The following is a 16,590-nucleotide window of genomic DNA, read 5'->3' as shown; positions in this document are numbered from 1 at the left end:
GTCACGCACAGAGCAGGGTCAATCAGGGGCTTGGGGAGCTCCCCCCTGTCACTCACAGAGCAGGGCCAATCAGGGGGTTTGGGCGCTGCCCACTGTCATGCTGATCCCAGTGCTGGGAGTCCTCTTGGCTCCGCTGATCCCAGTGCTGGGAGGCCTCGCAGCTCCGCTGATCCTGGTGCTGGGAGGCATATTACCCTTTTACTATATAGGATAGACTCCTGGTGCATGGGTGGGGGCCGGCTGGTTTTCCCTGAAGGTTGTCCGGGATCAGGGGGTCCCCACTGGGGTGCCTGGCCAGCCTGGGTGAGGGTATGATGGCTGTTTGCAGCTGGTCACACACCCTTCAGGGTGGGGGTGCCCACTGGGGTGCCTGGCCAGTCTGGGTGAGGGGCTGAGGGCTGTTTTCAGGCTGGCGGGTGATGAAAGCTTCCAACTGCTCCTTTTTTTCTTTTTATTCTGGGCCAGCTTTAGCTCTGGCTCCAGCTCTGAGGCCTCGGCTGCTGAAAGCAGATATCTCGTTTGTTTGGGTTCTATAATCGAAACACTGTATCAACTCCAGCTCTGAGATCCTGGCTGGCTGAAAGCAGGTTTCTGGGGTTTTGTTTAGCTTCTATATTTGTAACTGTTTCAAACTGCAAGCTCAGAGGCCGGCAAGGCAGGCGGGGTCGTTGGTTTCCTCCATCACTGAAGCAAACATGCCTCATGTTAGCTTCAAGCTGCCTGGCTGCCAGCCGCCATCTTGGCTGGAAGTTAATTTGCATATCTCCCTGATTAGCCAATGGGAAGGGTAGCGGAGGTACGGCTAATTACCATGTTTCTCTTTTATTAGATAGGATACTAGAAGCAGATATTATAATTAATATTTCTCCTTCATAATCTGCATTAATAACTCCGGGAGCATGTTTAGCTTTCCCTTGTGGGACCCTTGCCTTTAGACAATCCTTTTTCATATGTCCCACTTTCCCACATCCATAGTATTTAATAGGATGGGAATTGCAGTTTTTAATGTATCAGTAAGAAAATTATTATTATTATTAACTAGTAGCCCCGTGCACAAAATTTGTGCACTCGGGGTGGGGGGTCCCTAAGTTATTAAACATTTATCTGCACAACACTGACTGACCACATTGGTGGCAGTGGTGGTGGTCTTGTCAGAATGTGTTATATTATGCAGATGAAAATCTATATAACAGATTTGATGTAGATATTTTCAAAGATGGAAGAATTGTCCCTGTCAACTATTTTAGTTGATTCATATCTTCAGTAATTGTCATCACTGCAAAGTTTTCAGTCCCCATATAGATTGCTGGATATAATAGGTCATGCGCTGTCCCTGTCCTTTGTAGCCTTTGTTACCTTAAGGAGGACTCTAGTTTTCCATTTATATGTTTAAGTACCAACCTTACTGGCTTAAAAATGTAAGCTTTTAACACTGCTCTCTCTGTTCAGTATCCTTCCGAAGAAAAGTGGAGTTGAGTGAAATTCAGACGGGGAATTTTGAAGTAATGACTGCAGTCAGAGAAGAGGGAACCTGTATCCCTGGCCACAGTCACTGGCACTCTGGACCACAAGGCTGGCAGCTTTTCTGGGTGGCTGCAGCCTGGGACCTTGGGTGGGTAGCTTGTCTGTCTCCTGGGCTGCAGCCAGCCGCAGGCGCTGGCGCCTGGACCAAAGGTGGGCGGCTTCTTCTTCTGGGGGCTTCTTCTTCTTCTGTGCTTCCAGGGAGGGTAGTCAGATATGTGTCATGCAAACATAGGCGTCACCCATCTCAGAAGCCGGGTGTGGGGCAGGGAAGCACCGGCCGGGGACTCTGGCAGCGGCCGCTTTCCTGCCGTCGCACCGGGCTTCTGAGGTCACCAATTGATCACCTTGATCACCGCAGAAGCCGGGTGAGGGGGCAGGGAAGTGGCCGCCTAAGCCCAAATTGTGCCTTCTTGCAGTCTGGGGTCCCTTCCCCTGGCTGCTGGCACCAGTTTTCCTCCGGTGGCAGGAACCCAGGCCTTTGCTCTTCGCCGGTAGGGACCCTCACAGCGGGCTTCGTTCTCAGCTCCCGCTGCCAGGCTCGGCTCCCGGGGGTGGAGCCGGCTCGCTGGCTTCGCTCTCGGTGCTCCCCATGCTGGCCTTCTCTCACTGCTCCTGCCCCAGGCCAGCGGTCGCTCCGTGGCATGGAGTGCTTCGCTCTCCCCTCCCGCCACCCGGCTCGGCTCCCAGGGGTGAATCCTGGCGGCGGTGGCAAGGAGGGCTGCTCCTACCCGGGGCCAACGGGCTTTTCTCCATCGCTTGGAACCAACATATGCAAATTAGCCGCCATCTTGGCTGGTGATTAATTTGCATATCTCGCTGATTACCCAATGGGAAGCGTGTCGGAGCTATGGTTAATTACCATGTTTCTCTATTATTAGATAGGATTATTTATATAAGAGTTTAATATAATTATTATTATAATTATTATTATATTAGTATTATTTGTATAACTTTAGAAAATGATTGGGCCAGGGTGCAGGCCTCCTCCATTTTTGACTAACCCTTTAAGCAACAAGCTCTAATCTGTGCCATAACAGCATCCTCTAACAGCACCTGTTGCTGTAAGCTACTATGTGTCCCAGTTCCTGTTAACTGGTCAAAATTAGATCCAGGTGGATTTTGTTCGGCGTTAATCATTGCCACTTTCCTGGCTTCTTCCCACCACCAGGATTTAAATTGCAGATATTACCGTGGGGGTAAAACTGCCTTAACTATAGCATCCCAATCATATGGAATTAATTTGGAACCTGTGCAAATTAATTATATATTAATTAATATATAAAAATTAATAATATATAATTATATTATACATAATCCTATCTAATAAAAGAGAAACATGGTAATTGGCATACGACCGCTACCCTTCCCATTGGCTAATCAGCGAGATATGCAAATTAACTGCCAGCCAAGATGGCGGCCAGCAGCCAGGCAGCTTGAAACTAACATGAGGCTTGCTTGCTTCAGTGATGGAGGAAACCAACGTTCCCCTCCTGCCTTGCCGGCCTCTGAGCTTGCAGTTTAAGAAACATTGTAACGAATATAGAAGCTAAACAAAACCCCAGAAACCTGCTTTCAGCCAGCCAGGATCTCAGAGCTGGAGTTGATACAGAGTTTCGATTATAGAACTGAAACAAACCAGATACCTGCTTTCAGGAGCGGAGGCCTCAGAGCTGGAGCCTCAGAGCTAAAGCTGGCCCAGAGTTTAAAAAAAAAAAAAAAAAAGAAAAGAAAAAAAGGAGCAGTTGGGAGCTTCCATCACCCGCCAGCCTGAAAACAGCCCTACCCCCTCACCCATACTGGCCAGGCACCCCAGTGGGGACCCCCACCCTGAAGGGTGTGTGACCAGCTGCAAACAGCCATCATCCCCTCACCCAGGCTGGCCAGGCACCCCAGTGGGGACCCCCACCCTGATCCAGGACACCCTTCAGGGCAAACCAGCTGGCCCCAACCTGTGCACCAGGCCTCTATCCTATATAGTAAAAGTGTAATATGCCTCCCAGCACCGGGATCAGCAGAGCTGAGAGGCCTCCCAGCACCGGGATCAGTGTGACAGGGGGCAGCGCCCCAACCCCCTGATCGGCCCTGCTCTGTGGGTGATAGAAGGCGGCTCCCCCAACCCGCACCCTACAGGCCCTGCTCTGTGTGTGATGGGGAAGAGCCATAACTTCCCCATTGGCCCTGCCCTGAGTGTGACAGTGGCGTCACCCCAACTCCCTGATCGACCCTGCTCTGTGGGTGACAGGGGGCGGTGCCCCAGCTCCCCTATCGGCCCTGCTCTGTGAGTGACAGGAGGGAGCTCCTCAACACCCTGATGGGCCCTGCTCTGTGCGTGACAGGGGGTGGCGCCGCAACCTCCCCATCGACCCTGCCTTGAGTGTTACAGGGGGCAGTGCCCCAACCCCCCAATCGACCCTACTATAAGCCTGACTGAGGGTGGCATCACAACCTCCCAATCCACCCTGCTCTGTGCATGACAGGGGGCGGTGCCCCAACTCCCCAATCGGCCCTGCTCTGAGCCTTACCAGGGGCTGCACCTAGGGATTGGGCCTACCCTCTGCCACCCAGGAGCAGGTCTAAGCCAGCAGGTCGTTATCTCGCGAGGCGTCCCAGACTGCGAGAGGGCACAGGCCGGGCTGAGGGACCCCTCCTCCCCCCTGAGTGCACAAATTTTTGTGCACCGGGCCTCTAGTAATATTATAATTAATAATATATATAAATTAATTAATTTATAATCTGTTTAAATTTAACCCTGTGGGTATTGAGCATTAGCACCTCTTTGTGTCCTCAGGAGTGGGGTGGAGGCTCAGCCGCTAATGCTGGATTAATGGCTAGTGCCCTTTTACTTTCACTTTTCAGCGGCGGTGCAGCCAACTCCTGAGGCCATTTATTCTCTTTCTTTTCCTTACTACTATAAGTAATAACTCTTTTAGACTCCACAAAATCTCCTTCATCTCCGTTTCCCTTCTCGCCACCCTTTTTTTCCTTAACTTAGGGTGAGAGTGAAAATCATCATCTGTCTCAGCGGAAGATGAATCATCCAGCTCTGAATCGCTGGCTGAGGCTATTCTTTTATAACCTCCAAATTTATTTTGACAGCTAGTTTTCTGTCCCTTTCTTGACTCTCTCGGTTCAGTGACTGCAACCGGGAGTGGCTCAAAGGGTAGCAATCTCTGCTGGACTTCCTTAAACAATTTTTTAAGAGCTTCATCCTTCACTTTTACCCATGAACTCTTCAATAATGATTGCAAGACAGCGATATACTTACTCTGCAATGAAGGGTTATTCCCCATGACTCTGCTTCTATTGCCAAAGTTCCTCGTACTTTGCGCTGGCATCTCCCTTTTGGTCCTGCCCGATCCCTTTAACTCACCTACGGGTCCCTGTTCGGGCGCCATTTGTTGATGTTCTTTGTGAATAGTGATGCTGAGATGAGCTCGGCGTGCAGGATTGGGTTTAGAGAAGCAGAGGGCTATTGCTAGTCAGGCAAGTAGCCAAGCCCTCAAAGCTCTCATGGCTTTTATTTGGGGAGTACAGCAAATAACAAAGGAGCATAGCAAGTGACAATGATTAACAGACATGCTTATGAGATCATCAGAGCTAAGTTATACATTAAACTATTAATTTCCTATGTTATACAAAGACCCTTTCCACCTGTAGCAGTGTACCTTCCCTTGAACTTTCCATACCCTCATGGACTATTTATCACCTCAAGGAAAGTTCTGCCTCTAAACAATAAGTCTTGCTTGCAAGACTTTGTTCTGACATGGCCTGCTTGCAGGCTCCTGCCTTTTCTTGGCAGAACGTCCTCTTCTGGTTAACTTCATTCCACTTGACCAGCTACACCAGCCACACAAGCTCCCAGTGGAGGCTGGCTGGAAGCAGGTATCTAGGATTTATTTATCTTCTATAATTAAAACTTTGTTGCCTTGAGCGGAGGCCACAGCTGGCAAGGGTAGGCAGGAAGCATGGCTTCCCCAATCACAAGGGCAACCAAGCCTCCTGCTTGCTCCAGCTTCCTGGCTGCTGAAGGCCATCTTGGTTGGATTAATTTGCATATTGTTGCTCTGATTGGCTGGTGGGCGTGGCTTGGGGCATAGCAGAGGTGCAGTCAATTTGCATTTTTCTCTTTTATTAGATTAGACTAAAGGCCCAATGCATGAAAATTTGCGCAATAGGCCTTCCTTCCCCTGGCTGCCGGCATCGGTTTTCCTCCAGCACCTGGGACCCAGGCCTTTGGTCCGGCTGCAGCAGAGAAGCCAAGCCTCTTCAGTCTTCAGTCTTCAGTCTTCACACTGGCCGGAGCCTTCAGTCTTTGCTCCGTGCCTGTGTATGCAAATTAATCACCATCTTTGTTGGGTTAATTTGCATAGTCGCTCTGATCGGCTGGTGGGCATAGCGATGTGACACCAATTTGCATGTTTCTCTTTTATTAGTGTAGACTAGAGGCCCAATGCACGAAAATTCATGTAAGAGTAGGCCTTCCTTCCCCTGGCTACCAGCACTGGCTTTCTTCTGGCACCCGGGGCCCGGGCTTCCCTCCTCTTCCCCCCGCAGGCACCCAGGACAGCAGCTGGCTTCACCCAGGCCACCCGCAGGTGCTTGGGACCCTGGCTGGCTTTGCCCGGGTTGCCAACAGGAACTCAGCGCCACGGCTGGCTTCACCCTGACCACCCGCAGGAACCTGGGACCCCGGCTGGCTTTGCCCAGGCCACAGGTTTGTCCAGAAGGATGTCTGGAATGATGCCCGGTCTAATTAGCATATTACCCTTTTATTAGTATAGATATACATTACCTTTACTCCTTTCCTGTTAAATAATAACCAGATTATTGCAATGATAATCCACAACCAAGGCTTGATGGTGCAGGGGCCACAATTAGCACTGCCTTCTAGCCCCTCATGGTTGCTAAGGAGACTGGAGACTATATTAAGCTTCCCTATATTTCCTTGGGCTTGGGAGAGGGTAGGCTTTCTTTCAAACTATCCAATCTCTCCTGACTTTTTATCCTAGCCAATCTTTTTCCCAGATTTGTCTCCTCCCCTTTATGATCACCATTTTAGCTCCCACTGCTCATGAAATCAGTAAAAGAATTTCCCCCTCACAGATTCTCCCTCCCCTCTTTGATCTGGAGAAACTGGTTGGCTGTTCCCTGGGGGATTGGAAAACCTGTCTTTCTTGCCCTTTCAGATGTCAATCCCTTTGGCAGAGACATTCTGGTTATTCCCTGGAGTGTCTGTGAAACTGTAGTTTCCTAACTTAATCAGGCGTTCAGTCAGCACCACTCACTGCGAGTACCACATTCAACAAGATGCCCAAAAGGAAGGTCAGTCCTGGTGAAGGACAGGGGAGGAGGAGCCCGAGAGGAGACCAATAAGAATCCTCTCTCTAGAAAATGTGGCCTAAGTAAATGAAAGCGCCATAAAGGTATAATGAAAGCCTGTCAGAAAAAACTCCAAACTAAGACCAAATAGGGAACTAAAGGAAAACTGGGAAAGGTAACACATCAAGATCTAGAAACTTGATCAGCATCAGCCAAAGAAACTAAAAGTGAGTACAGATGAGTCTTTGATGCAACAAGAGAAGAAAAAACCAAACGTGTATATCTTTGAACATAGACCTTCTATCCTCTTCTGTTCACGTCATAGAGCTATTCTTATAAACTATTTTAAGTGCATGCTTAGTAGCTCTTGACACATCCTATCTAATAAAAGACAAAAAAGGGTAATTAACCGTACCTCTGCTACGCTTTTCATTGGCTAATCAGGGCGATATGCAAATTAACTGCCAAGAAAGATGGCAGTAACCACCAACAAAGATGGCGGTTAATTTGCATACGCGCAATGATGGGAGGCGAAAGAGGAAAGACGGAAGAATGTTGATCGACAACCCAGGCGGCAGGCAAGAGCTGGGGGGTGGGCAAAGGCCTCCTTCCCCCACCCACCAGCCGGTGATTGCCATCGGAAAGCCGGGCAGCAAGCCAGGCAGCAACACTGGATCCCAGGGCGGGGTTGCCGGCTGGCCTGCGGCCCATGATCACCATGGCGATGGGAGGGCAGGAGAGCCTGGGCGCAGGCCAGGTGGCACCTGGGCACCCCAGCACCTGACATGCAAAGGTTGGGGATGAAATGTTTTTTCCCAACCACATCTGCAAATATCCTGGGGAAGGCATCACTGAAGAGTTCACAGCTCTCTTACTTGGCAAGGAAGAAAACAGTTGGCAATGGAAATAATCCCTTACATCAAAGTGAAGGTCCCTTTGGGTAAAAAAGAATATTTCCAACATAAAGGAGGGAGCAGGCAAAAATAATAGGTTCTCATGACTTCCACTGAGGTTTGAGCATATGACAGAGTCAAAATGAACATACAAATTAAAACAGACAGTGGACATTCAAATGACCTGAATCAACTGTCACTGCTTGTCCCAATAACAGCAATGCTTATGTGATAATATAGTTTAGCAGACATACAAAACAAGTCACATGATAAGAGAGGTTCGGCTTCTAAATTGAATATGTTCTTTTAAAATTCTAATTTCCTTCCCTCTGACTATAATTCTTAATTTTCCAATCAGAAAATTACCCCAGGTGATCCAGTAACATGTAGAACTCCAGTAACCTAAGTTATTTAAAAAAACAAACATTTTTAAAATATTCAAATTGATATTTTAGGGTTAAAATTATAGAAGATATTTAGGTCCAAATATATTTACTGAATAGAAAATATTTCAGTTTTTGATTTTTAAAAAATAAACATAAAAAAATATATAAGTGATACATTTTCCCAAGGAACTGTGAATTAGTACCTTTCCCTCTAACTTTCTTCAAATTGAGAGAATCTAAGGAGTTCCCTATACTGCACATGTTTTAATGAAAGAAAATAAGACTTTCTAAGAGCATCAAATACATGTTTTCTTATTTACAAACATATACACTCTTCTCTCTCTCTCTCTCTCTCTCTTTAAAATATATTCTTACTGATTCAGAGAGGAAGGGAGAGGGAGAGAGATAGAAACATCAATGATGAGAGAGAATCATTGATTGGCTGCCTCCTACACACCCCGTACTGGGGATCAGGCCAAAACCTGGGCATGTGGCCTGAGCTGGAATCAAACTGTGACTTCCTGGTTCATAGGTCGATGCTAACCCACTGATCCACACCGGCCGGGATCAATTCTTATTTATAAATTCATTCCAAGGACATATACAGCTTGAAAAGCTTTGGAAGTAGTTTCAAAAGAACTAGCTTTTAAGTAACAAGAAAACAGTTATAGGAGAAAGTTTAAATTAAAAGAAAAAAATTGTTTTAATTTATTCAAGAGTGGGAACATCCTCCATGAAAATGTGTGCCTTGACTGTGGATGGCTGGGTGGCCTTATCACACCTTAGGAATTCAAATGCTTTTTACAATGACAAGAAAGAGAGTTTCATCTCATTTCTCTCCCAGGGTAGATGTCTGTCAACAGAAGGTGGACATCAATAAAAGGAGGGGCTTGCACAATCAATCCAGAAAGTCAGCAATCTATGAATAATCCAGAACGGAGTATTTATCTCCTCTGCCACACACCCTCCCTCCCAGCCAGTGAGCAAGATAATTACTATCGAGTCAAGCTAAGTGCCCCCCAGTCACAGTGGCCCAATGCTGACATACAAAGCATACAAATAATTCTCACTCTGCCATAAAAGTGACAACTTTCTTCGAAGAAAAGCAGATTCTGTAAATTTCTCAAAGTCTTCCTGAAACATTTTTTAAAGTAATTTTTACTTCTTTAGAAAAAATGCATACATGGCAAACCATCTGTAATAAAAGGCCCAATCTATAAAATTTTATCTGGTCCTACTAATATCTGCAATCATAACCATATTTACAGACAAATACTAATAAAAGAGTAATATGCTAATTAGACTGGGAGACCTTCCAGGAGACCTTCCAGACGTTCTTCCAGACAAAGCCATGCTGGCGGGGCCGAGGTAGAGGCGGTTAGAGGCCAAGAGGGAAGGGCAGTTGTGGGTGATCAGGCTGGTGGGGGTGGGGCCGTTGGGGGTAAGCAGACCAGCAGGGGGGCCAGTTGGGGGCCAGCAGGCCATCAGTGGGGGTCAGTTGGAGGTGATCAGGACATCAGGGGGGCAGTTTGGAGTGAGCAGGCCAGCAGGGGGACAGTTGGGGATGAGCAGGCCAGTGGGGATGGAAGGTAGGGGTGAGCAGACCAGCAGGGGGGGCAGTTTGGGGTGATCAGGCTTGTGGGGGGGCAGTTGGGGGTGAGCAGGCCGGCAGGCAGAGTGGTTAGAGGCAATCAGGCAGGCAGGCAGGCAGGCAGGTGAGCAGTTAGGAGCCAGCAGTCCTGGATTATGAGAGGGATGTCCGACTGCTGGTTTAGGCCCAATCCCTGTAAGCTGGCAGGAGGGTTCCCAAATTGGAGAGGGTGCAGGCCAGGCTGAGGAACACACGCTCCCCCCTGCATGAATTTCATGCACTGGGCCACTAGTATTTGTAATAATGCAGTAATCCTACTTCATCTCATGTTTTAAAATTGGATTTAGGTAATTGTAAAAATTTAAGAAGTGAAATCATTCACTTCATAATTTCTGCCATTAGATATTATGAAATGTTGAATTAAGAGAGACTTAACTTCTGTGTGGGTGTAATTTTTATAATATTTGGAGGAGGCAGGTTTTTTTAATCCTATGATATGAATCAAATCACAAATAACAATTTGGAATATATATATAAAATATATGTAATGTATATAAAGTATATTTTAAACGTTGGCTTTTTAGTACAATTGTTTCTGAGTAAATAAAAATGTTCCTTGATCTTGAATATCCTTATTAGAATTAAGGTAATCTTTGCTAGTGTGAAATTCTGTAGTATAGGTTATATTTTCTTATAAACTTTGGTAATTTGGTTTGAAAGACTGAAAATTTTGTCAAGTGTGTAATTTTATCCTGAATTAGTGTGACTTATAAAATACCTGAGAGTTTTTTAGTAATTTAATCTGTTATACTTGATATATTTTTATGGGTTACTAGCCTCAGATTTTTAATTTTGAGCCCAGCCAGTGTTGCTCAATGGTGGAGTGTCAACCTATGAACCAGGAGGTCAAGGTTTGATTCCTAATCAGGGCACATGCCTTGTTGCAAGCTCAACACCAATAGGGGTGTCAGTAGGCAGCTGATCAATGATTCTCATCATTGATGTTTTGCTCTCTCTCTCCCTCTCCCTTCCTCTCTGAAATCAATAAAATTCTATTTAAAAAATTTTATTTTGGAAATCACTGGAATAAATTTCAAAAAACAATTACAAGTGGGTGGCTTTAGATTTTCAATATGTGTTGCATTAAGAATTAGGTTCATTGTAGTTTTGATTTCATGTATGGAGAAATGTACACGTAAGACTCATATAACCTTATTAACCATTGTCACCCCAATAAATTTAATAAAAGTAAAAAGTAGCCTGGACAGTGTTGTTCAGGGATCAAGGTTCAATTCCCAGTCAGGGTACATGCATGGGTTAGGGGCTTGATCCCCAGTAGGGGAAGTGCAGGAGGCAGCCAATTGATGATGTTTCTCTCTTATTGATGTTTCTATCTCTCTATCATCTCCCTTTCTCTCTCTCTAAAAAATATAAATTAATAAATTTTAAAATAATAATAAAATAAAATAAGTATAGAAATAAAATAAAATTTTCTCGTTGAAAAATAATTGTGTTCAATTGGTTTTGTGTAATACAAGATTAGAAATCACGGTATTATAATGTCAAATTTACTTTAAAACATATAAACTTTGCACAGTGAGGTATTATGTATGTGCTAGAAGTTAAACTTCAAATCTAGGTTGAGAATCTACACTGCACTAATTAAGAATTTATGCTGTATAGGTTGCCCTAATTGAGAACATCTTGTCAGCTAACATTATAATCAAGTACTTCTAATTCCTACATATTGATTAACACCTGAGTCAGTGATAATTACAAATAATAAATGCTAGAAATGTGTTGTTGTTTTTTATAAAAATGCTCTTGTGTTTTTCACTTCCAAACTCTGACACCTTATGATGTACTTCTGTCTGTGTGGGAGTGCAGTGGGAAGTTGGGGGAGGGTATGTCCCTCCTGGAGAAATTCATTACAAGACCTCCATCTAGTTCAAATGTTATCTCAGTGTAGCACAGCATTGATGTTGAAGCACTCCCCAGACTCCGCCTACCCTTCCCTTTTGCCTTCAAAGAAAGGAAAAAAAAAAAAAAAAGAGCTTCTTGAGAACTCCCCAGGCTGAGTTCTTGAGTCACAGAAAGCCCCAGTGTCTCAGAAGGTTTGTGCTCAGCTCCCCCTGCAGCCTCAGGCACTGTGTCACTCACAGCACAGAAGTACACAGCAGAGTCGCTCCAGTGGGCTGAGTGTTTCTTCAGGTTGAAAGAGGTTTCATCCTTCCTAAATTCAGCTTCAAAATCGTTTATGCCTTTAACCAGGGTGTTCCCTGAAAAGTACCTGAGGACAAGCTGGAGTCCTTGGTTGGGGTCCTGCAGGTACCAGTAGAGGTAAGGCGAACCAGAAGATGAATATTTGCATCTCAGCTCTAGTGGGGCTCCTTCAGCGACAGTGACCTGGCCATCAGGCTGGGTCGCTGACTGCGCTCTGGTTCCTCCTGAAACATCAATGCTGCATAAGAAAAAGCGGACTTGGCCCCTAAGAAAAGGGGTCTCTCTTCAGTTCCCAATTAGCACATGCTCACTATTGTGCAAATAGGAACGGGAATGGAATGGTACTTACTCAGGGCAAAAATCACCTCCAGCACAGGGATGAGTAGCAGGAGCATGGCTAAGCAGTGGGCGGGCTGCGGGCTCCGGAGCAGGTGAGACAAGAGCTGAGGTCACTGAGCCTTCGGAGGCTGAGTTGGCTAAGCCCTTTGCCTTGACAAGGCTTTCTTTTACTGAATTTGGATCTCTTCTGGCCTCTTATTCTCATTACAGGTTCCTATCTACTCAGACATCAGTGAGGACACAGCAGCCAGCTGCAGGGAGGAGGGGCTAAGTGCATGGTGATGATTTCCAACAAAAATAAATGTCTTACCTGTGTAACGTCGCCCTCTGGAGGCCAGAGGCAAGACCAAAGATTCCAGAGAGCTGTTTCCTTCTCATTTCAGAGAGGAGATGCCCAAACTGCAGCATGTGTGTTTCTTCCTTCCTGAATCTGTGATGATGTCACCTTCTGTCATAAGTGATGTTAGTCCTCAAAATAAATGAGAAATGGGAGTTAAGTAAAAATCGAAGAGTAACTTACCTCATTGATAAATTAGTCACAGAAGACAATACTCTGGACTTTAGAATACTGTTGAGAAACTATATTATATTTTAAAGCCATTCATCAGGTAGAAAGACCAAGATCAACTAACTATTGCCTCAATTGAGCTGAGCTTCATATGGTCTTATGCTGCTGGATGCAAGCATCAAAGTGTGGGAAAGAGATTACTCCTTAATTTGGTGTTAAAAAGAAGAAGAAAAATGACATCCGACCAGAGGCTCATACTTAAAATCAGCCTGGAACATATCTCATTAATTATTTAATCAATACAAATGAATAAAGGCCATAATTTTCAGCCCTATTCGGTTTGGCTCAGTGGATAGAGGGTCAGCCTGCAGACAAAGAGACACGGGTTCGATTCCGGTAAAGAGCGGGTAACTTGGTTGAAGTCTCCTCCCTGGCCCAGGCCCTGGTCAGGGCACAAGCAGGAGGCAACCAATGAATGTGTTTCACATCGATGTCTCTCTCTGTCTTTTCCTCTTGCTTCCACTCTCCCTAAAAATCAATGGAAAAAGATCTTCAATTGAGGATTAACAAAATAAACACATTAAATAAAATGGCATGAAAATGTCTTTGTCTCTTTGGCTCTTTATCCTTCTACACACAAATATTTAATGTGATTAGAAATTACTCGTAAAAAGCAGAGTTATAGTTACTAGAATGGTCACACCAATTTTGTGGTGCTGGAGAAAGAGCAAGAACCCTGGCACCAGGGGTGGGAAAACCTTGGACCCAGCAGGGCGAGGGCATAAATGCTCTGTGTATGGTCTGCTGGAGCCAAGCAACAGCTGCAGTTGGCAATCTGACTTGCTCTGGTTTGTTATCCTCTTCTACATTCTATGAAAACAGAAAATCTCCTATTAATGTGGCCTGTCCTGAACTATTCTGCTGTGCCTGACACCATCAATGGAAGCTTCTTAATAGAGATTCCCATCCCTATTTGTATACAAACACATAAATCACCACAACCTTGTTTCAGTTGATCTGGTACAAATACTAGTATATACGCTGCTGGTGTCTAAGCAGTCCTGAGTTATGTACCATGAATGACTGTAAAGGTTGAAAATACTCAGAAATGCTGCTCCTATAGCTTAACCAAATTGATGTAATGCTTATTCTAATCAACTTCAACAATAAATCCCAAACTGGATTTACCTATGCCTTTTTAGATTATATGTTTACGTCTGGGGAGACAGAATATTTGAAAAGGTGGTTGCTTTTTGGTTGTTTTTGGCAATTAAACCAAAGATTGCTGGGCCAAATTACTTTACAAGGACCATAATGATTATTATGCTAGATCCTAACTGTTTACATCCTGGGACTCATTCACAGTTGATGAATTCTGAGATACTAGGAGGCATGATTGAATTAATGCTACAGCAGTCTCAATAGGGAGTGGTTTGCGCCACTGCAGGGGTGCTCGCCAGCCATGAGCCCTGTGTCTGGTGCCTGTGTGTGGGCAGGGGGGAGACACGATTGGCCCTCCAGACAGGCAGTGGGATGCCTTTGCGGGCCCGGGATCCGGATCCATTCCACTGATATTCATGCTGGTTGTTGGGAGCCACCTGGCAGCTGCTTTTTTATCATTTCTTCTTTGCGGAATGTCTAGGGAAGGGAAGCGGCTGTGGTGCCTAAGGCCAAATTCCAGGAGGCCAGTGCTGTTGGGATCATGCCAACAGCGCCAGTCCATCGGTGCCTGGCCCATTCTCAAAAGATTGGACCTGCAGGACTACTGAGGTAGTGAGTGGCTGCCGCCAGGCTGGTGGGCCTCCAGGATGGGTCAGTCAGCTGAGCAGCTCTCCCAATGTGGGAGTGCACTGACCACCAGGGGGCAGCTCCTGTGTTAAGCCTCTGCCCCCTGGTGGTCAGTGTGCATCATAGCGACCGGTCAACTGGTCATTCAATCTTTCAGAAGTTCGGTGACTTAGGTTTTTATATATAGATTAGTCTATATATGTCTGTATAAGCATAGTAGATTAGTACTTAAAACATAGGAGAGTTAAACCTCAACAGTTTCTTCTGAAAATAGGTAAGATAACACTTACCTAACAATTTTTGAAAAATTTAGAAGACATGTTGCAGGCTGTCAGAAAGATAGCAGAGTAGGAAGCCATAGTTCTCTTTCCTCACGAGAAATATCAACATAACAATGATATTAGTACCAAAATACCTTGAAGAGAAATTCAGAATCCAGCTAAAAAAGTAAAAGCACCCCAGAGGAGCGCAAACTGAGAGCAGTCGCATTTATTCAGGTAAGGATATTTCACATTACCTGTATCAGTTTCTTCACAAAACCAGGTAAGCTCAATACCAGGAAGACAACTGCTGGAAGCCAACTCCAGCATGTTCAGCAGGGCTGAATCATCTGGAGTGGCAAGGGCATTTCCCCAAACCTGAAAAGGACGCATTAAATTGTTTGCTGCCAGACAGCTCAGGGCATCTTAATCTACATATTATTGCCTCCTACTGGCCAAACACCTGAACAGCCATAGGCCAATTCCCCCATTCTGACAATGCCTCTGTATAGGAAACCCTAACCCTTTGAAGTGTATATCTCCACCTCACCTCAGGACAATTTGTGTTAATAAAAAGCCTGAAGTCCTGAGATGAGATCTTAGTTTTCTTTAGCTAGGCTCCTCTGACCCCCAAATGCCTTTCAAAATTATGCTTCATCTCTGGACTATTGTTTAAGTTACACACAGCCCCTTCTCCAGATTGCTGAACGCTTCTTAATGCTGGAACAAGAACCCAGGCAACAACCTAGGCCAGGAGTGGGCAAACTTTTTGATTCGAGGGCCACAGTGGGTTCTTAAACTGGACCAGAGGGCCAGAACAAAAGCATGGATGGAGTGTTTGTGTGAACTAATATAAATTTAAAGTAAACATCATTACATAAGAGGGTACGGTCTTTTTTTTTTTTTTTTTTTGTAGTTTTATTCATTTCAAATGGGCCGGATCTGGCCCGCGGGCCGTAGTTTGCCCACGGCTGACCTAGGCCCATGATTTCTCCCACATTGGGCTGGAGGATGGAGGTGGAGAGGGGAGTTATTTGGAGTGTGTACCTAGTCTCCTAGCCTCTCAAGGGCACCCTCTATGGGGCCTATCTCTATCTCACCTCATACAGAGTGCTGAATGATAGGCAGAGCTCAGTCCCTTGGGACAGTAAAATAAAGGGGAGGGGAGGGAGCCCACACCCAGTCAGTGATGCTCTGTGAGATTGGAAGAGCAGAACAGAGGATTTTCTTCCAATCCTCAATTATCATGATTACCCAATGATTACTTTAAATTACTTTAAAAGTCCTTGCTTATCCCAGTCAAAAAAAACCTAGGGTGGTTGAATGGATTTTAATAAACAAGATCCACCTATATGCTGATAACAAGAGACTCACTTTAGCATTAAGGACATACATAGGCAACAAGTGAAGGGTTGTAAAATATATTTCGTGTAAATGGTAAACAAAAGAGAGCAATAGTAGTTATTCTTATATCAGACAAACTCTACCTTAAACCAAAAACTGTCAAAACCACCCTAGCCAGTTTTGCTCAGTGGATTGAGCATCAGTCCAAGGACTAAAGGGTTGCAGGTTTGATTCTGGTCAAGGGTATGTGTATCAGCTGTAGGTTCAGTCCTCGATAGGAGCAAATAGGGTGCATGCAGGAGGCAACCAATTGATGTGTCTCACTCACATTGCTGTTCCGCCTCTCTGTCTCTCCCCCTCCCTTCCACTCTTTCTAAAAATCAATGGAAAAATATCCTCTGGTGAGGATTAACAA

At 45.3% G+C, this 16,590-nt stretch overlaps 1 gene segment (V, D, J or C); it reads right to left on the bottom strand.

The window, feature by feature from the left end:
• Positions 1-9,496: 9,496 nt before the first annotated feature.
• On the bottom strand, positions 9,497-12,346 carry LOC132224736 (T cell receptor alpha variable 8-2-like; the record flags this gene model as incomplete). The annotated part of the segment is given in 3 exon segments: positions 9,497-9,513; positions 11,864-12,160; positions 12,286-12,346. Coding segments are annotated over 3 exon segments (360 nt in total), but the record flags the coding sequence as incomplete, so codon positions are not given.
• Between the last annotated feature and the right edge of the window lie 4,244 nt (positions 12,347-16,590).

Source organism: Myotis daubentonii, chromosome 1, assembly GCF_963259705.1.
Source record: "Myotis daubentonii chromosome 1, mMyoDau2.1, whole genome shotgun sequence".
Lineage (NCBI taxonomy): Eukaryota > Metazoa > Chordata > Mammalia > Chiroptera > Vespertilionidae > Myotis > Myotis daubentonii.
Note: the sequence above shows the minus strand (reverse complement) of the source record. Positions and strands in the feature narration are given on the sequence as shown.